This window comes from Rhopalosiphum padi, chromosome 4, assembly GCF_020882245.1.
Source record: "Rhopalosiphum padi isolate XX-2018 chromosome 4, ASM2088224v1, whole genome shotgun sequence".
Lineage (NCBI taxonomy): Eukaryota > Metazoa > Arthropoda > Insecta > Hemiptera > Aphididae > Rhopalosiphum > Rhopalosiphum padi.
In genome coordinates, this window is record NC_083600.1 from 53324129 (window position 1) to 53347968 (window position 23840).

General features: G+C 29.7%; 1 protein-coding gene across 2 annotated transcripts in view; it reads left to right on the forward strand.

The window, feature by feature from the left end:
* Nucleotides 1-23840, forward strand: part of LOC132928300 (uncharacterized) — a 149223-nt gene that overhangs the window by 95841 nt on the left and 29542 nt on the right. For both annotated transcript variants that reach the window (XM_060992870.1, XM_060992869.1), the window contains exons 5-6: nucleotides 4589-4757; nucleotides 5740-5834. In XM_060992870.1, coding sequence (XP_060848853.1) covers nucleotides 4589-4757; nucleotides 5740-5834 — 264 coding nt within the window. The remainder of the gene's footprint in view (nucleotides 1-4588; nucleotides 4758-5739; nucleotides 5835-23840) is intronic.

Genomic DNA, 23840 nt, shown 5'->3' on the forward strand with positions numbered 1-23840 from the left:
GATATGCACCTACAATGTAATATTAAACAAAATTACTACAGAACGTTCAGGTGACTAAATAATAAAGCCCGTCGTTAGGAATACATATATTAAACATAGCCATGGCATGTACCAATGCGATCGTGTCGTTTTTACGATAACTGCGAATTATAATACCTAATGTAACTAATACTTATAAATGGAATTAAAAGGCGTGCACACTGCATAGCATGTAATGCTTGACGCATGACAAAATGCATTTTGTTTTCCATGGAAAATACATTGATCATTTCGTACCAATCAGAATGTTTTTGCCAGTCCAATTTTGATGTATACCCTAAAAACGAGATGAAAAAAGTACACGTTAAATAAATAATTTTGAATATATAATAAAAGAAAGCATTGTTAAAAAAACCAGAAAGTGTTCATGTCCTTTGCTAATGGATGATTGTAATGCGACACTGGTTTTCTTCTGTCTATCCATTTATTTCACTCATCCGGAAAACATTGCGCGTGAAATTCAATTGTACAACGACAATCCAATATACTTAAACTAAAACCATTGCCTGCAACGTTAATCTCTTCGGTTTTTATTAGGTATTTCAACTAATGAAACTGTATTTATTTCTATGTAGTCGTCCGTGTTATTTACTATTATACAACTAAACGACAGTATTCACAATATAATGGTTATAGATGTTATAATATATAGATATAGGTAGTATGCGAATTTTAGAAATCACCAATTAGTAAGTTAGACTATGCTTTATTAATAATATATTAATTTCAAATCACGAGCAGGTGTGTCCTTTTTTTGGGAATATAATTGTTTTAATTATTAATACAATTTTGCATTTTAACATTATTTTTTTTTTTTTGGAAATTTTATACATATACGACATTTCTATATAATGTAATTTACTACCTTTTTTATCTTATTATTATTTATAAGGTTATACAAAACAAAATAATATTATTCATATTAAACTTATTTATAATATCAACTAAACCAACATCTTATTCATTTTACATAGGTAATTTAAATATAAGTAATTTAACAAAATATAATCTTTAGCTTAAATTCATAAAAAAAAATATATGTATATTTATGAATTATAAATTATGATACTCTTATTATAGCATTTAAATTTTGAGATGCATTTTAAAGTCAAACCAACAAAGAAAATTTCGCGTTTTGTACAGATATATTTTTATTATAATTTATGTGTAAAATATGCAAAATAATAATTTATTTATTTATCCATATAAATCGTTTTATAAAAACTTAATGATTACAAATTGTAATAATATTTAAACAATTTTTAAATCATTATTTGAAATAATTAATAAAAGCGTATTTTTTTTTTATTATTATTAATATAAGTAAATCATATTATTTATATTTTACATTTTTACTGTAATTATAATCGTTATTGGTTACACGAGTATACAGTGAAACCTTTGTAATATGGAAATGGTTGGGACTGGATATTTTTTTTCATTTAATGCAGGTAAAACAAATATTAAAAAAAAAAAAATAATAAAATATTAAATGTATTTTATACTTACATATCATGTGTATATTTTGTGTTAATATATGTTTATATTTTACCTACTTTTTATTGCACATAATTTCATACTTTTCCAAAATCTGTCCAGTGTTTTTTGTTTTGTTAAGTGACTTGCCATTTTCTTTTCTACTACATTAATTGAGAATTGATTCCACATGTTAATTTGGATTAAACTTTATATGTTCTTTCTCACATAGTCAGTCAATAAACGCAAGAGAACGTGCCAAATGGCAGTTACGAAATGACGGAATTATACTTGTTCTGTCATATTTTTTTTATTTTGATATTCATAAAGAACGCTGTAGACGTTTATATATAATGATATATTTATTGTACTTTAAAACAATTTTTATCCTTGTGAATACATTTTTCTAATTTTCTTAAACAGCCTTTGGCAAAAAAAAAAAACCTTATAAAATATAAGTTTAAGAATTTGTGGAATTCTAACTTAAAGCGACTTACAATTACGACGACGGTCACCCAACTTTTACGCTTTACTTGAGTGATGTTTAATGTAACACGCATGGTTTTCCTCCATACATCTAGCGTTCTACCCAGGCAAAGTTGTCTGAAGTGTGTTTACTCCCTCTCCCACTCTCCTATCAAATTTTTACGTCTGTTTGGTTGGTTATGTGGAGCGGCCAAAAACTTTTTTCTCTCGGCCTCTCCCGTAGCCTCTCGGAACATCACACACCCTAGGGTCCGCGTTGTCAATTCGTGTCATGTGTGTGGCAAATTTCATTTTCAGTAAGAAAGAAAAAAACTCCTCACCCTCTACCCTAATTGTGTTCCGGTAATCACTGAAATCCAGAAAGCGCCTCGGAGTTTTCGCATGCTCACAATACAGACCTTATATACACATCACTTTATAATTTATATATGTACCTACTATAATGCATATATATATATATATATACGTATGTTCATATTCTGCTGTATTATACGCACGCACAATAACAATAATCAGAGACTTTTCGTGGTTGTTATTAGGTATTATTATTTCCGGCCATCGTGACCAGCATGGAAACTTAACTGTTAAATTATATACCTGCCTAGTAAAATATTATAAATGTGTGTGTGTGTGTGTGTGTATAACACATTGTGACCACCGTCAATGCATCCGACCGACGTAGATTATTGTAGGAGATAGCAAATTACATATATCAAGACAGATATCAAATAGGGTTAAAACTTGTACTCAGGTCTAATCGATTATATACAGTTTTTGGTGAATAAAAGTTTGACACTTTTTTTTTATCAATTCATATTTAATATATTATTTATATAAAATACTATTAGAGGTATAAACATTAATTTTATAAGTAACATTATTTTTATTATTAATATTGTTATTATTATAATTCCTACTTCATAATATATTTTACAAGTTTTGAACTGCTTTGATATTAACAACAAAAACCCTAATATAGAATAACCTATAGTTGAAGATATTTCGCAATTCAAAATATTATTGTTACAATGCCTGTAAATAGAAAAATACATGTGTTTAAACAGAACACTTACAAAAACTGAAAAACATAACTTTTTTTTTTTACAATTTTGGATCGACCCAAAAGATGGTTTAACTTTACACCATATTATTACCACCTAGTTAAGTTATATAATTCGTATATGCAGATATTATAATCTATAAATTTACAAAAATACGCTTCAATTGCTTTTGCGACACGATCGGCCACGGTACCCACATATCTAGGCAATGCACAGCTTGCTCCTCCTATACATATACATTTTATAAGACGCACGCGCGCACAGCCTTGTAGAGACTGAAACCCTATCGTCGCGCGTTAATAATTTAGCTCGTATGCGCGCGTACTGCACACAACGAGGAAATGAATACGAAACGGGCTGATCCCGGAATCGCGTTTCCACCCAACACACACGCACCGTATAATGATATTGGTTCCGTGTCCCGAGACGTTTAACGGAAGTGCTTCGGGTCGCCCGACTCGCAATATTGCATTACGATCGATATATGAGGTCCCCCGCGTATATGTGTATAACTGTCCCCGTATTTTATCCGCCCCTTGTCCGGATAAAACGACCTTTTTTTTTCTATTTCGATAAATCGTGAATGAAAAGCATTACTAGAATGTGCCGGCGGTAAATAAGTATTAACCAGTGATATATATTATAAAATTTAAAATGATTATGTAAATTATAAACTGACTAATGACTTAAGTGATGACGATGAGTGAGTATATATAAAGCATATCCATATAATAAAAATCGGAACAAGGCATAAGTACCAATACAATATACACATACACATACACGTGTATATATACGTATACCTACTGTAATAGTACGTAGTTTGTATATTAATAATTATGAAAGAGATGTACCATGTGAGATGTAGTGCTAGACAAATATATTATTAACATCGTTGTTTATATACCTATATAATGGCAGTGTAAATATTTCAATGCTCGAAGTATAATATATACTTGTACAACGTTGTTAAACGTATGTACTTGATAACGAGCATAATTATTAAACCATGAAAACAATTAACGACAACAACTAGTGTGAGACTTATGAAATTATATTTTATTTTTAAAGCATGTACCTATGCCTACCGTATACCAGTTATGCGTATCATTATTTTTATACATTTCGATGATTTATCATGTCTATTTTTTTAAAACAAATCACCGATCGTATATCAAGATTTTAGTAAATTGACTTACACAAAATATACCTGTACTGTACAACATTTTCTGTGTTGTGTAAAACCTCAATAGTGTTTTTCTAGCATTTATCTCTATTACAGCGTTACATAAAGTCATATCTCTAATCTAGACGCGCAGACCCGTATTTTTCAATTTGAGAACGCGCGGGTTTGGAGCTAAGCATATTATGTATTTTATACATGAAAATATGTATTGCATTTCGTTCGATTTAGAAACGCAATAACTATACAAGCGTATAAAGAATTTTTTAATCAATTTGTCTGTTTCCAATACATAGTGTTTCCGAAAGAATTGTGCTCATAAATATTTCCTTTTATGTTTCAGACGCAATATGCGAAAAACGTAGCCTCGACGATCTGTGCGGAGAGATTACCAGTGACGCTCCACTCTACTCGATGTTTAGGGTAGATGCCACTCCAATCCCGTGCCCGTTTGATGGCCTACAAGCGCCGTTTCATTTCTCATATAGCCGTGGTGGTTACACCGAATGCAAGTAAGTAAACTTTTTAGAAATATGTTGTATATTATTCTGTTATCTCTTTGGTAAGTTATCGTTAAATAATTTGAAGGTTTCTATTGATTGAATTATTAAATTAACGAAGAGTTAATTATTACGTACATGATATACCTACATCGTTTAAACCGTGTTCGCCAATAAATAATATACTTCGTTCATCGTTGTTATACTTTCTTCAATCTACTCATGTTATTGTTTTTAGCATATTATTTTAAATAATTGGTAAATACAAAATAAATTTAATCTATTGTTATTTATATATGTTGAACTTGATTCACTAATAATATTATTATCAAAGTAAACAGTTATGTTCGTATAATGTATTAATAATTTCTTATCATTATGTTATTATTATGAGACGCATGATTAAATAAAATGTTTTAAACAAAATATCTGACAGAAGATGTTATATTATAATAGTCAAGCCGTTATGAAATGTCGAAAAAATAGCATACTTGCTGAAATTTCAATAAAAAAATGTATCATTGTTTTGTAACAAGGCGTCAGTGTGAAACAATTATATTTTTTTACTCTATACACAATATACAATGCATATTAGGTATAAATAATATTATACTTACTTATATGATCAAATTTTCTGACACTTGATTTTTTTTTTTAAGGAAATTAATCTAATTATAATATTATAGTAGCGAAAATTTGACACGTATTATTAAAAAAAAATAATGACGGACCAATACATAAAAAAAAAAATATTATATGTTATATTGTTCTTAAATAATCATATAGTTACTCATATTATATTGTATACACATGAAACATAATATGTATCTTGTAACTATTGTATTTAGATACATTTCATCATAGACTTGCCTAAGACTATTAACTTATTAATCGATTAATCTGCAGTCACACGAATTACGTTTTATGGCGTGCTTGAATTGCCAGATAATTTTAACAATTATTATGTTACACTAAAACTCATTGTTTGTTGCAGGTCACCAGTTTCAAAAGCCGATTCGTGTACGTCAGACTCGAGGTTGATGCTCAAGTTTCAAGCTTGCCCGGACGTCCATAACACTGAGAGCACAGGTAAATAACTTGAGACATTCCAAGCCTTCGTTAGCGCTGTTCTCCCCCGTCTTCTCACCTATCCTGATGTACCCATATCACCGACGAAATCCGCGTATGCGTTAATTCTCCCCCCTTACTCGCGCACACACATACATATACATACACCGCCACTCATCCAATAGCAGTTCAAATCGATGCTGACAGGCCGCGTGACAGATTTATTGAAACAAACCGTCAGCTAAACCGCGTTTCGCCGCCTTGTCGGTCGAGTTTATAACATGTGTCAAACATAAAGGCCCCGCAGACCGGGGCGGTGTTTTTTGATTGACGTCCGTGACAGTTAACAATGCCAGAGAAAAGCATTATGGCTTTCGTAACGATTCGATAAGGTCAGTTTTTTTCCACCCGAGCGTTTATTGTTCAGCCGGGTAATAATAAATTAAAATTTTTAAAACCCGCTCTTATGAAAAATGAATAGATAGAAATGGTTACGTATGCGTGTATACACTGTATATAATATATATATATTATCGAATCGACGTTAATAATATTGTCTGAATTGCACATGGAGTAGTGAAGACTATAATACAATTGTATATGTACAGGGTGTGTAATGCAAGGATTTGACAGTAGAACATTGTGATTGCGTTTACAACTGTCAACTATCTACGATACATACTATATAATAATATGAGTAAAAAAAAAAAAAAAAACATTGAATGGAAATCCCCTGGTAACTCGAATGCATTAGGTCTGAAATTCGTCTTGAATATTGTCTCACACATTTCATAAACGCTTTGATATTTTAATATGGAATAAGGTACGCCTGTGTTTAACCGTTTAATGTTTTACACGGATTGAAAGTAAAATACATTTATGAAAATGTCTGCAATTCTTATGTCTTGAAAAAAAAAACAAGTTACGCTAGTATAAAAGCTATATGATTTATTCGTTACTTGTTTGTTTGTCTTTGTATATTGTGTGCCGCTGGATAATGACTAAATAAATCAATTTACTATAATTATATTTGTATAGGATTTACGATAATGTTAACGATTTATTACTAGTGTTCCGTGTACAATATATAAAACCTATTTAAACGAAATATGAAGTATGATTTTTTTCATTGCCTCCAAACCATGTGAAAAATAAAACCATTTGCATTTAATAAACGTCTAAAAAATTCACAAGTTAATCTATATTATAACTGCTAAAAATGCGGTACTGCAGCAACAAAAAGGAATGTTCGTTATTATTATTTATGATCACTATAATACTACGTATAATTACAGCTTAATATTCGCATTATTAAAATTTAATACCTACCTACTTATGTTTGTTATAAAAGGGGTTCGATCATAATTTATTTATTTATAATAAACCATCTAAGTGTCTTAGAATATTAAATTGATATTAAATATTTGCACTTCCTTGAACTATAGCTACTTCTTACGATCACAAAACCTGCATTTTATAGATCAAACGAGATTTCCCCCAAAATAATATTTTGTTTACCGAGCTGTACTAAAATTAATATCAAAGTTAAACAGGAAAGTTCTTTTAGTTGCAAAATAATGAAGTTATTCAAATAATAATAGCATGCTTATTTTTTGTTTGAAATTATGATAATAAAAGCTTGACGATAATATAATATCTAAACGTAACAATGTTCGTGATTTATAAATTTAGCAATTATTTTTTGTAGCTAAATTATTAATTTTATACCTACTTAGCTTTATTGATATATTTTTACATTAGTTGTTTGTGATAGATGGTTTACAAAAAGTCAGTATAGGTAAGAAAATTTATGACTAGATTTATTTATTGCTATTTTAAATCATATCTTGTTTTATGTTACCAAATAGATTTAGCCGATTTAGATACATTTTTTCGACCAGTAATCGCCGTTACACTAAAAAGTTTCAATGAAATATTCCGGACGTGTTCAATCGGGCTAGACAGATTTTCGACCAATGTGTCGGTATAGAACGTGTAAAATTTATCAAGTTGTATTTGTTTTTTGGAATCCAGTCATATATACCACCACCAGCCCCCCCCTCCCGCGCGTAATCCATCATCGTCGGTAATCCGTTTAAGGGAAAAACTTTTATTACTTAGCTCCCCTCGTCCTTGGCCACACATTTTTAAGCCCTTCTCCCCCCACCCGTGTGCCCCTTGTTATTTCATATCTGAGTGTACGTGTGTTATTTGTTATTATTTTTACCGTCCTGTGTAATGATTTCCGTCGTGAAATTCCACATAAAACGAGGGATTTGTTATTTTTATGTTCACTCCGTGATTATATATCGTTTCGTCTTGGTGGTGGCGCACGCTAAATCCCACATGTGCCATGTGCGCGGGCGGCCGCTCGCGTTGATCGATCGTATTGTTTGTTGTTTTTGTTGCTGTTTACACAACCGAACCATTTCGTTGTGCGGTACTCGCAGCCTAATGCTGGTTGTAAATTAACAAAGATAACAAATAGTTCTACTTGTTGCTTTTTAATCAGTCGTCAAAAGATCCTTTGCCCACTAACTAGACTACGTTATATATTATGTGTACTTTGAGTTCACTTAAAGTATGATTGTTTGTATTCTAAAACGTGAATCTATAGACGTTTTGAAAAGTGTACTTTAATAGTAGGTATGATACACCCAATTGATTTAATCCTAAATGCTAGTTAACGACATCATATGTAAATACGTTTTTTAAATGTAAACTGCTTAAACGATGGTAATAAAAGTATATTCACTTGTATTTAATATATAAAGCAATCATTTCAGTTCGGAAGTAATTTTAATTGTATTTACAAACTCATATAAAAGAAAAAAAAATTAAATTTAATACCGGTTATTCCCATCATAAATGTTTATTGTTGTTTATTGATTTGAAAAAACTGCAGTTATTTTTAATATTATTACTTTCATTGTTGTTATTATAAAATCTTTCATAAAATACATAACAAGCATATTTACATCAAACTGTCTCATTCAATGTAAACCATCACATATCGGTGGTGCCAAACGAATATGATATATATTGAGTGAGGTGTGTGTCGAAGAGAATAGTCTACTAACTCATTATTATTGTTATACAAGCTTGTGTCACAAGTAGGTAATAAGGCACCTTGGGCATCAGTCATTGTCGGCAATAATACACGTCAAGCCCTCCACCACGTCGGCAAACTTCATATATTATTCAAGTGAACCGCAAAAACGAACTTTAACAAAAGTTTAAAATGTACCTCTATTGTCTTGTGTTTGTGTTTTTTTTTTCACTCTATTGGTAAAGCTAAGGGTCTTGTGGTCTTGTCAAAATGCCGTAAATTCGTGCCTTGAATATTACACCAAAATATATAGGAAAATACAAAAATATTGACTTAACCTAAATTCAAAACCTTAAACACATCAACGATATTAAGTATATGTTATTTTTTGATTGATTTATTCACTAGATTTTCTAAAATGTCTACATCATCTCTTCTCACTTAACAAAACTAATAAATTAATTTTTTATAAATTTTAAATTAAAAAATTATTGTTATTAAGTTTATTATAGATAAAAGCAATCTTAATTTGAATTCTTTACTTCAAAGACAAATTGCATATTTTTTAATTTATCATGTGTATACAACGATTATTATATAAACATTAAACAGTTTTATTTAATTTTGACTATTGACCATAACTTATAATTTATACTATTAACAATAATTACTGATGTATAATATCTTTAAATCAAATTCGTTTGATAAGTTATACTTCAATTATTTTTTTGCCAGTTACCCAAAGATTTAATTATTTAAAAACTTAATTTTTAATGAGTTTGGCGTTTTCTTTTTATCTTTAATACATCGTCAAAGAGACTGTCGTATGGATTTTCTTTAAGTATACCCAAAAATTAGATTATACTTTTTTATCATTCTAAGACTATATAGATTATTTTATATTCTCGTGAGTAAAATCTCTTTTAAAAAGTTTTTAAATTTTATTTCCATTCGACCTTTAAGCTGCTTTTAATTTTATCCGATTTACTTATCACACAGACATCAACTAATAGTTAATTACGATACAGACTTTATTTAAATATTTTTAGATTAATTATAATGTATTAAATTCTCTTAATATGTGTTACATGAGTTTCTTTAATATCGTATAAATAAGAATAAATAACCTGCGCAACTAATCGACGTCATGTGTTTGTGTAAACGGACCACGTTTTACCCCAAACCATGTGAAAACAGATAACCCATATCAGATTAACTGTCCTTTTTCCGTTTTGTCCAAGGATAAAATTATTTTATTTGAGAATGGAACATTTTGACAATATCGTTTATCATAATCTTATAAGTGTACCGAAATTTAAAATAGTTATTATTAAACATTATAAAAATCAAATGATATTGTAAATAAATATTGTTTGTCTTTCAAAATATGTATCATTTTAGCTACCTACTATAATTATGTGTGTTATAAAATTTACTATTTGAATTTTATCTATCGTTGTATTATGTATATATAATAAATATTTACTAAAATAATCAATATCCGTGGGCACTCAAATTATTTTGATATTATATTATATAAATTATATGTATATATAATTATGTTTAAAATAAAAATAAATACATAAACCAATTCAAATAAAAAAAAAAAAAATAATATTTTCCATTAAAAGTGTTTATTGATAGAAACAAATTTACTTAGAGCTACCTAAGTATATACACAATTCACGTAAATACGAGTTGCACAGAACAGCCACTTCAAAATGTCCTAGTACCACTTTATTACAAGTATTTTCACATTTGCAACCACTTAAAACAATTATAATAATAATAATAAAAAATACATAATTAATATTAATAAAAATTAAAATAATAGTAATAATATTATCGTTAGGTATTTTCTAATTAATATAACAATGTTTAAACTTAAAGATCAATGTCTGGTTGACTATTAGTATTTCATGTATAGGCACTTTGTTTTTATTTGTACGTTAATGTATTGTTCTTAAATTCGATTGGTAACTGTATAAACGGTGTTTGATGTTAAATTAAAAATTGGAAAAACGTCTATGTGATGGAAGTATAATTATAGTACCTAATCAAATGGATGGGAAAAAGCGATGAGTTCAATTTCAAATGAAACGAATGACGCGAGTCTCGTACTTATTCCGACGCGTAAATCAACCGGTCTTAAAAATAAACCTCTCGCAACGTTCAGCGTCCCACTGATTCCAGTAATGATTTTATTAATATTATTTTCTTTTTTTAAAGTACTAGTGAAACCTCACTCTGGTCACGGTTACAATAATTCAGTTCAATAATAATACGCATATATAAGTCTAGCTATATCAGTGGTTCCTAATTGGCGGTGGTGAAAAAAATTTTTTTTTTATTCATTGGTGATTTACGGTTGTAATAATATAGCGTAATTTCACGACCGATAATAATTATATAAATATTTGGTAATTAATATAAAAACCTGCAAAAGTGGTCCGTAGTATATATGAGCAGTTGATTTGATGAACCACTCGTCTATTATCGTAGCGAATGACAAGTATTACAGTTGTACACCTATACAATAATATTCTATATCGTAATAATAATGACAATAATAATAATTAAACTGCAGTGTAACGAGTGCAATTGCGCACAAATACACCCGGGGCCGGGACGGTGGCTGATCTGTCTGGACCATATTACGTGGCCTAGACGGGGCCCGCGGGTAAGTACCTCTGTATGTATTGAGTACGGCATTACACCAATATGACGCAGAGATATGGCCAGAGGCTGGGAAATATCGTAACCGCTAACGGACCCGACGGCAGATAACTGCCATTATTCGACCGCGAACAAAGGAATCCTTTCGCGCGACGCACAGACGATTTCCTCCCGTCCGCCCAGCCGGCATCCGGCCCCGGGGAGACGCTCCCTCTCTCGCGCACCGCACCCGTAACGCCGCCGACTGTGCGCGTGTGCCCGTGAGCGCAATTCGTTTTTACTCTGTTTGTGTTGTGCGTATCTCTCTCCTCGGCCGTCCGCCAAGCCGCCGCGAGAGTCAAACGCACGCGACTGTAGTTTTTAATCCTCTTACGTATTGTTAATATTAATAAACTTAATAACTGTTTTCGTGTTGCCTCGCACCGGGCGAGATGAACTTTTTCTCCGAGACGAAGAAGACAGCGACGTTTAATGAATTTCCAAAGTGCAAATACGCACACGACAACCGTATCCCTTTCCGGGCGGTGAGAGTGAAGAACATAATACATACACACACACGCGCGCGCGCGCCTATCAAGTACCGCTATAACGGAACTCGTCGTCTGCACGAGATCTAAGACAAAAGCTTTTTAACCCTCCGTCCCATGAAAGATCTGTGACGGCCCATGGCGCACAGTGGCTGTGGCGAGGGGGTTCGTTTGAAGTGTATGCAGAAGTACGACCGCCGTAGCCGCCCTTATTGCTCCGGGCAACAAGTGGTAATTCTTCTAGAAAATGCGTGACGTGAGAATTCTTCACATTCCGTGTTAACTACTATTTTTTCCCCTTTGCTCTTATTATAAAACCTATTATTTTATGAACGTATTTTAATACGTCGAGTGCCACAAAAAAATAAAATAATAAATAAATAAACTTACAATATTATTCTAACCTTTTCATTGTGGTTCCACAACACAGTTGTATTTATTTGCTTTAGAAATATTACGGAACAGTATAAATCGTATGCTTAACCTCAATTTCTAAAGTATCTACCTCTATATTCTAAAGATTACTTATATTATTATTTTCGTACTCGATTGCATATTTATTTCCTGGATAATATTACATTTTGTTTTTGTAGGTTCATGTTGCTCTAATATTATAAAATAAATATTCTTTTTCGTCTCGATTGATGCGGTTAAATAATATAAGCAAAGTAAACATTTTAAGTTCAACAAAACAATATTTCAAAGAAATTATAATTTTCTATGTTTGTTATTGAAGAGTTCCTATTTTACTCCAGTCATGTATTTCCTGAATTTATATTTCTTTGACTATCATAATTTCTGTATAGTAAAATCTATCCATTTACGTTGAATAGAACCATTAGTGTTTGTTTTATCATGGCTAATAAGACAATCGTTTTGGCTTGAAAGTAATAAAGGTTTCATGGTGGAAATGTTTTATACTGAAAGGAAGTTACACTCGAGTAAGCTCGGCAGAAGAATTTAGGGTTCTATGCGGAAGCGTTCAATTTCTGTCACTTTTTAACTTCCTTCGATATAATAATGAACCATATATTATATTTACTAATGTCTCATTTTATTATTATTATTATTATTCCTATATTAGGACTAACATTTTAACGCTTTAGAACCACAACTTCACACGAGTGGTTGACAAACAGTTACACTGTCTAAGTGAATAGTGTACAATTTACTCTTATTTATCAGCATTTATTTATTTCAAAATATTTTTTTTTAATATCCTAATAGTATTTATTTATATTTGAATGATTTACTTTTTATGTTGTAGTTGGTATGAAAAATAATTTATTTACGTTGAACAATAATCATAGATACAAATATAAAATACTTTATCATGTGTAGATACTGGATTTAAGTTTATAACATTCGAATAATATGATATATATTCTCAAGACCATTTAATACCAGATGTTTTAGAGGAGTGGCATTAACCTGTAGACAGATTTGTGTTAAATATATGTGTGTACATGATGTGGTTTATTGTGTTGTGTAACGACAATTATAGTATCAACATTGATGTATTATATTGCTATACATTCATTAAGTAGTATCAGTTTTAATGTGTTTAATAATTTATCATTTTACAAACGATATATTGTGTTCACAGGAGATAATCTTAACCATAATAATTATTGATTTGTATAATATAAATAGGTACTATAAATTATATTAACACTTACTTTACATATTTTCATTAATTTACAATTATAGAAAACTTCAGACTGTAATACTTATATGTACACTGTAAAGTTAATTCCTGTATATAGATTAATTATTATCAAATCATTTCAATGGTGTCACCTCCTCTCTCCTGCTATAATATATATTTAAACATAATAAGTAATTATTTATTAATTTTATTTCCCCTCAAAAAAAAAAAAGAAAAGAAAAGAAAAATATATAAATTTAAAATATAAATATTAGAAACCATTATAAAAACACTTCGCGTACCATCACTATTTATAGATGTATGGCTCATCTGAGAATTATTTTATCTGCATCGATATTCGATTCAAATGTTTCAATAACATTTTGTGTGGGCTACAACCCCATTGAGTACAGTTTACCTTTTTCATGATCCGACTGAGTACAGACGCAATCAAACAATAGGAATCCAAAAAAAAAAATAAAAAAAATACAATACGATTGATTACAGAAATACGTACAATGTTGCCGTTTTTATTATTTATAAAATAAATTTATGACAATGAATTGTTTTATTATTTATACATATATTAAATACGTATTTCTCAATTTGTATAATATAATTTTACTAGTATTTTTATATAATATTTTGTTTTTTTTTCCTTTGAAAGTTCTATAAAATTATTTGCAAATGTCATTCAAAATAAATATATATTATTAGTAAGTCACACATTTTAAAATGTTATCCCTAAATAAAAATTTCTCACTTTTAACAAATATTTAAGTAAATCGTTAGAATGTTTATTTCTTAAAAATTTGACACAAGTTTTTATGGTTACATTAATTTATTTCTTTTCAATAAAACTCATAATATTATGACTGTTAGTTTCAATCGATGAATTATCTTCATTGTTTCAGCCTGAATTTGTTGTAAAACCATAATTATCAATTGTATTTATCGATACCTAAGTCTTGTAACATTTTGAACTGTATATTGTATGAAATCAACCACGTTTGTTGTTCTAAAAAAATATGTTACCAATATTTACGAAAAATGTAAGAAAACGTTGCATTCGTCTGACTGTGCTCAATTGAATTGTTCAAAAATATAAGCTGTACTCAATGGGGTTCCACTGTTCGTGTGTTATTTATATGCTGCTGAGTCTATTTATTTGTTCGAGGTATACAACTGTTTTAAAACTCCAATTTTATCATTAATATATTTGTAATTGTTGATACCCTCTATTTTTATAATCAACTAATCTAATTTATCACGAGAAAATATCGCTTTAACAATGAATTTTGTCTTGATTGTAATTGAATAATAAAACGAGAACAACGTTCTGTACTCATCTGATTGCCAATAAAATAACAAATAAGAAGATTAGGTGCTATGTATAAATGATTGAAGATAATCTTATGTAGGATAGTCGAGACTGGTCGAAAACATTGTATTTATTGAAACAACTTCTAAGAGAATATAATATTGATAATAAGCTAAATCTAAGTAAGTTCAACAATCAAATGGTAAAAATAAAAAAACAAAAAAAAAAAATAATAATAAAAAAAAACAGAAAAGCGGAAAAAAGAATTAGATAAAGTTTATCTCGGGAAATGAAATATTGCAGTTTGTTCTCGAAGAAAAGTTACCGTTACGGCGTTTGCACGATTGCCGCGTCCGAAACTTTCATCATTAGGACTCAGGACGAGAAGTGCGGTACAGTCGTGAAAATTTTACCAGACAAGTCGGACGAAATGGACGAATGGGTTGGCTGGTTGGGAATATGGGGGTACAAGATCGGACGACATATAGGTGGGGTGGGATGGGTGAAAACTGGATAATATGATAAACATTTTATCGCAGATGTTCGCCTCGTAGCGATGTTGCAGACGATGCCATCAAGCTGCCACTTAACGAGACTTACTAACTTCGCTAACCGCCGCCAGTGCTGCACATTGTGGCACTCATCGACGAGCAATACACGCCACGATTGTTCGCGCTATACTTCCCGCCGCGTTTTACCGGACACTGAAACGACAAATGTCCCGACGGATGTCGGTCTGTGTCATTTTAGTCTTCTCCCCAATCACCTTAAATTAGTGGTATATTATAAATATTATTCATATGGATAGCTACCCGTGTATAGTAACTACAAGTTTTTCAGTTAGTAGACGGACCCTCATATTTCATAGGTATTACATATTCTTATATCATATAATGTTTGATACAAATAAAAATACAATACACCTATACACTGCATATAATATATTAAATATAACAGTAGATGGAGTGAAACATAAATTACATGTTTTGTGATTGAATAATTATTTAAGGTAAGGTTACTAATCCCGACATAGGATAACATAATAAGTATAGTATAACCTAAACACACTATAGTCAACATAATAATTGGATATATGTTTAGTTTCAGTCGGCTACCGTTTCAATCACAGAGCCTCACTTGCATTTAATTTACTCCATAGCCTATTTATTATTTTTATAAAAAAATATGCGTATTACGCTTATAAGTATGTCTAATATATACCTATAGTTTGAGTGTATTATAAAAATCTGTACATTTTTATCCCGTGACCCTATCTAGTATTTGATGTCTCCATGGCCTAAAATACGTCACTAAACACTATTTACCCAGTGGTATAAAGTTTAAACATTAAACAGTTAAACTAAAGTTTATATTATATATATAGGTAATATGTTCTAAAATATTCAATATTATATACCATACATAAATTATAATAAACATCACACAAAAACAACTGAACGCACCTTATAAAATGTTTTTGTAACTCGACTATCGTCATTTCTAAACTGTTATACTTTATGAAGTATATATTGTTACCTAAAAACTTACGTCTGTCACAGACTTGTATAATGTATAGGTTAGGTTAGAAATCATATAATACTTGTCTTTGCGTTGACAGATGAAGTATCTCGCGTCACCAATTTCTCAGTTGGCAAACAGTCAAAATATTTAGATAAAGTTCTCGATATCTAAATATATTGTATATTTATATATAATATAAATACATACATATATAGGTACCTATAGGAGTGTGACGTAATAATATACGAATATTATATATCTTTATTCATCGACACAATGATTTATAACAACTGATGAACATCTAAACTGTTTCAATGATTTGTATAATTTGTGTATAATACACGCACACATAAACCATATAATCCATAGCCCGTGGATATACGGAGCCTGCTGTGATATGGTCTACATTTCTCCATCGCTACGAAAACAGACATTCCCGGGAGTAGATTGCGTATATTTATACTATATTCAATAATTGGGTCAAGTATTATAATATCGATCTGCTGAATAAAACGGCTTATTGTATGTATATAGTGTCGCACGCGAAATAAACACGAAATTATCCCTCACGATAGAAAGGAGGGGCTTACCTCGGAGCAGTGCGTTTGCATATTCCGGCGAAGTAACCGTACTACGCTCTCGTTCGATCCCAAAAATAATAAAAAGTCAAAAACTAGCATTACAATTGGCGTGATGACGCGCCAACATTTTACTAACATATTTTCTACGAATTTTGTTCTACACATTATGCCTACTGGCCACTTCTCTAGCTGTTTCCCGATTTTTTGTTAGTTTAGTTTTTGAACTGAATACTTACTGTAATATAATAAAACAGATTTGTATAATTGTATTTTTTTAATACATGAAATAGACATAAGCCATTAGTTTTGTTATAGCGGAAATTAAAAATAAAAACTCCAATTAAAGGTTTTTCGAATAGTGACATTTATTACATCGTTGATTTTTTTAAGTGATTTAAAATTATATTCTCTGAAATTCCTGATTTTGGACGTAGTATCAGGCTAATTTATTGAATCCAATATAAAGCTAAACAATCAAATATATAAAATGTAACTGAACACCATTGACATTGCTCCAATCGTTTGAAATATTTCACGCTATACCCGCTACGCGTGTGTACGTACGGTTATCGATCAAATAAAGATGATAAAAATAACAATACGTTACCTTTTGTTTGGAGCGTTTGTTAATGGCTTGAAAAACATTTGCATGCAATAAATTTAAACATTCATGATTCCGCTTTTGGTAAATAATTCAAAATGTTTTGTTTAAACATACACACACACAAACACACACACACGCACGCACACACATATATATATAGATATGTATACATATAATTTTTGTTTTAAATTTATTTATACTATATTTTACTTCAATCAAGATTGTTTAACAAAAACCTTGATTCATATTAAGTTATCGCTATGTAATAATTGTGTTTTTCAAAAATTCCAAAACTTAAACTGAAGTTGACGTAATACATAATTTTTTTAATATATAAAACAAAATTCAAGTTTTCTGCCATAACCGCAGTAATTTAATACAAATAGATACACAATAGGTACACGGCTGTTGAATAATAAAAAAGATATTATTTATTTTCTTTATACATATATATATATATATAGAAGTACACGCATTATACGTTTACTATTTATGTACGATTATGTGCTAAGCTATAATTTTGTAAAAATAACTTTACCGCTGTTGTATCTCTTTCAGTTTTTAAAAAGTTTAGAGTCGGCATTTCGGCAATATCAATAATTATCGACAAACCAAAAGTTTTGAATATTATGCGCCTCCTCCATCGCCAGCTATCGTGACTTGCGCGCGCACATAACGTATTTATCATACGGCGCCGGGTTATAATATGCGTCTCAGTGTGTATTTATTTATGGTCTGTTTTTTTTTCTGCAACAAAAACCCAAAAGGCGATTCCTCACGCGACTACAGCGTTTTTTTTTTTTTTTTTGATGATTTTTTTTTGTCTAAAAAAGTGGGTTGGAAAAAAAGTAAAATATTATTTTCCTCCTCCCATTGTTCGAGCTTTCAGAGCTTAATAGAATTCCGTTTCAGCTTTTTTGTTTTTGTTTTGTTTGTTTGTTTGGTTTTTTTTTTAGCGTGAGAGCCACGCTACAGTTCCGTGTGGCTCCGCTTTTGTCAAATAAACAATAAAAAAATGTATACACATAAAAAATAGAAATAAAAGGTTCAATAAGCCTTGCATGTTTTTAATCGCATTTCTCCGGCATTTTGCCGAGACAACGGTAAAGTATAAATGTATAAAAACCGTGATGGAATTCTATGGCAAATTATTGAAAAATATAATACATAATAATTCCGTAAACTCGTCTTTGCGTGGCTTCTCGGATAGGCAATTCATGTAAACTAGTACTACACGACACTGTACTGACTTCTATCATTACGATTCTTTCAGTAATGCATTCCGTGATTTATGAATTTGCCGTCCATTTGATTTAGATTTATCGTGATCATATAGATTTTGTATGCGCCTCATTGGAATTCAAAGTTTTCAAGAACTTTTCGCATAATAAATTATCGATAACAAATTGCATAACGTTACCGCGTAGTTTTTTCTTTTTTTTGTTTTAAACAAATTTGACAGACCAAACATCCGAATAAATAATTCAACTATAACAAACATCAGTTTTTGGTAAATTCGATCAGTATTTCATCCAAACATCTCGTTAAGTTATCCAAATATCGTCGTCGAAGAATTTGGTGTATTCGTGTATTCAGTGCAATAATAATCATATTCATCTACTAATTTACTAAGAATACCTATCAATCAAATATGAAATTCATGCAAATTAATACCAACGTCCATGTCATGTTATTAATACCAATTTAAATTGTAAAATATAATATAGATGTAATATATTTGACCCATTAGGTATCTGTAATACTTGAACCAATTTTACAAATTATAAATGTTGATGGATTAATAATAATTTATCACCATAGCCTACATATTTAAAATCCATTATCATGCACACTACACATCATTTATACTTAGTAGGTACACCAAGTTAATAACTCAAAATCTATTCGTTTGAATATTTATTTAGATACGTCAGAACTTCCAGAAAAAATTATAATAATTTAGTATAGAAAAGGGGGTTTTCAACTGTAAAAAAAGTTAGTATTTCCACAGAAAATTCCTTAAATGAGTATAAAATATCTTAAGAATTTGAAAATATGATCTTTAAGTAGGATGAACGAGACTAGTTGACTTACTTTTTATACTTGTATTTTAAATTATTCAAGTTGTGTGACTTTAACGCTGTAAATACATAAAGAAGTTCACTTAACTGTAAGCTATATAATAAATGTAAATTACTATCCAAATTATTAATTTGTAATTTACAAAATTAAAATAAAACAATAAAAAATAATCAAGTCAACTTCCTTCGTCGATTATACACACGTATAAATACTATAATCTGCTTATATAATTTATTTAACTTTATTTTAAAATTAAAAAAAAAAAAACATAATAATAAATAATAACCAATGCAAATTAATGATTAAGTCAACATCAACAAAACAATCACCTTCCTCAAATAAACCAAAATGTACAATTCAATATAAAAATGTAATGTCATTATTTTTTCTCTAATATTAAGCTAATAACCTAAGTCGATGATGCTAAAACATGATTATAAAAAAAAAAAAAATAACGATTAAAATTAATTTACTAAAGTTATTTAATTTGAATAAAACAATTATCTATATAAAAATAAAAATACTAGTCCCTTTATGATGAAACAATAACTAAATCATGTTTTTAATGTCTTGACTAATACATATCAGCAGTAAACATTAAAAAAAAAGTGTATAGTGTAAAAATGAAATTTTTCAAACACTGTTTTAAGAAAAACATGTTAATGATTAAAATACGAAAGAAAAATTGTATAAACACATTGACTCTTACAGCGATAAACAACCATACCGGTAAATATAATTTAATGATTGTGGTGTCAGTATGTCTAACTTAAATAGTCTATTTCAAAAATGGACTTTGACAATATTTACCTCAATCAATAAAAAAACTAAAAACTTAAAAACTGCGTTGCAAAAAAAAAAGGTACATGGTCGATCTTGGTTTGGTGATCTTGTATAGTACAATCGCCTATCATAAGTAAATAGAATTCAGCATATTTTATTATTTCTATTTCTGGTTGATTGCAACTGGTAAAAATCATTTAATATATATTATATATATATTATTATAGGTAGATAGGTACTTTAATTAATATTAAAAACCATTAATATATTGTACAGAAAATACCTATTTTTCTGTGATCGCAATTTACAAATAATATTTACAGATTATTTTATTTCAAGCCAAGTGACTTTTTCCACAATCGTGATTATAATCTCGCCCTTAGTGCATAAGTTTAAGATTGAATACAGGAATTATATGTTACTTGTTTGTGCCATTATTGTTTTCAAATATAGGTCACTGCCATAAAAATACTTGTATTAATATTTTCCATTTTTGTATCTCTTTTGGAATTTAATAAGTTTAGTTATACGGTAGTGAAGTTAATGAAAATTTATCGCCTTGGATTTGTCTGAGTTTCATGCAAACCGGAAGAAGAAAATGTTAGGTTATGAATCGCGTTTTACGATAAAGTTACCGGGTCTGGAGCGGTGGCAGTAGTATTGGCTTGGCTATTGTGTTGAGTTGTTGTTCTCAAGACACATAAATTACACGGGCAAAACACTATTAGCCGAAGTAAGGGCGGCGAGCATTAGGAATAGTTCAAAATCATATGATAATATATATACATAATACATATACAATATACATAATGTGTATATATATATTATATATTGTTAATGTATAACGACAACGACGTTTACACCGAGTATATTTTACACTCGAAACAGATACACCACGCATTTCCCGTTGTTATCGCGTGATTTACGCGATACGCGTATAACCGCAGTCTAAAAACCAAAGAATAATAATTCGGAATACCGGGGATCCCTACGAAATTTATAGTCTTCTAATAAATTGAAACGTTTAACCATATACACCATTCACTTTTCGTTGTCACCGTGAGCGGCCATGTATGTGTGTGCGTGTGTATGTGTTTTTAGTGTTAACGTACAGAAGTGCTCGCTAGTTTCAAACTCACTCTACTTGAATTATTAAGCTGGAAATTTATGTCGCTTTCTGTCCAGATCCACAACTCAGCACGTCAATTAAACCGGCGCGTAGAGTCACACGCACACGGCCGTGTTTTGTTTTTATTTTTTATAATTTTTAATTTATGCAGTCTTACAGATTTTAAGTTATCTAAAACAATTCTGGTTTTTTGTCACTTTTTATTTTACGGTGTCTCGTTATACCTTTCAATTACAGTTACACTCTGTTATTACATTTATACGATAAAACCATATACGACTTTGTTAATTGTCTAACCATGTTGTATACACACCAAACATTTTTGTTTAAATTGCATTGACATCTATATTATATTATTTATTTTATATTTTGTTTTAATTTTTTTACCATCTATTCTATGTAACCAAACTCTACAAATTTAGTAATATCATACATTTTTTAACGTTTATTATCAGATTTGAATTCCTACTACTACACACTGCTTCCAAAAAAAATGAAATTCGTTTTATATGACAGTACAGCCGCTGTGTGAATAAACTCTGCAAATAATGTACTTTATAATCTGTCTAATGACGAAGTCTATTATCGAGTCGATACTATGCAATTACATCATAATTTTTCCTATTAATTGGAAATGCTATTGTGTTACCTACACGGCTACACCGACTAGTTGTTAAATACGAGCATTTTTCATCTCTCACATAGTCTCGCCCATTAAATACAAACATTCTCATTGATCGTGCCCCTTGTACCAGAGTAATTTATTTGGTGCTCGTGTTTTGATCTACCCCTCACAAATACTTATCATTTATTCACATTCTGTGAATTCTGAAGCGCACTCCTTGTAGAAAAAAATGAATTAAGCACATCAAATGTGTACATGGTTGTTTTTTTTTCTCGTTCCAAGTGGAATGTCATTAACGGTAATTGTTTGGAGCTACCTAAATAAAACCGTACTTAAAATTACAAATTGCTCGGGTATCCTATAACGGCTGCTGTTTAAACGTAGCAATTGTGTTATGAGTATTTTACATACATAAAAATCTAAAAAGTCGTCTTCTTCAGCACTTGGTGTGTAATTTTATTTTGTTTTGTTTTTGTTATACTCACACTTCAGTCGTACGCACATCGATGGCATATTATTGTATCTAATTATTGTAGTTTAATGAATGTTATAGCAAAAGCTTTAGGGGAAAATTTTAAAAATTAAACTATTTTAAGTATATGCTTTATCTCTGCGCATGTAATAAGAAACAAACGCAAGTGAAATGTTCGTTTATTATGAGAAACTCAAAAAGCTACTTTGGCTCTTTTCCAAATTATCTTTCGTTTATTAATTAGTATGTTTTCTCTTACTAACGCAACACAATGTACTTGAAAGTTTACTGTTTGGCCTAAATTTCCAACGATTTGCATAAAAATTAAATGTGCTTTTAAATATTTCACAAGTATCATATGTTCATTTTTATTTTACATAACGCTTAAATGAAGATATTGAAATCATACCTCAATAAAATAATAAAATAAAATATTAAATGTATTTATCTACAAAACCCATTCGCATATTATATGTATAACGATAAAGACAAATTGTGTATATCAAATACATGTTTTTTCTATTTTTTAACTAATCTTTAATTTATTTTTAGGTCCCGAGGGTAGAATGAAATAACAGTAATAATACTAATGCATTTGATCTTTTAAATATATTAAATATTTTATACTGCACCTATTAGAGTAATTATTGCGTATTTAATATATTCATCAGTCGTTGCAAATATATATTATATAAACTAATTCATCAATCATTTACAATTTAGTATCCAGTATGTATTAATAATACTGGATTTGTTAATTAATAAATTATTTAATTTATTATCGGGCCTCGGCAGTCAATTTTTTTTTTTCGAAGTAACTGTAGCTATATTATTTTTATACGTAGACTTCATTATGCCAATATCATTGCCATTATACATGGCTCTTTTATTGACCAATATTAAATGTTAGCATACGGACAATAGTATATAATCTCATATAATAATAATATTAAAAATCAAATAATCATTATATACTCTTAAACATGTGTACATTACATATTATTATTTT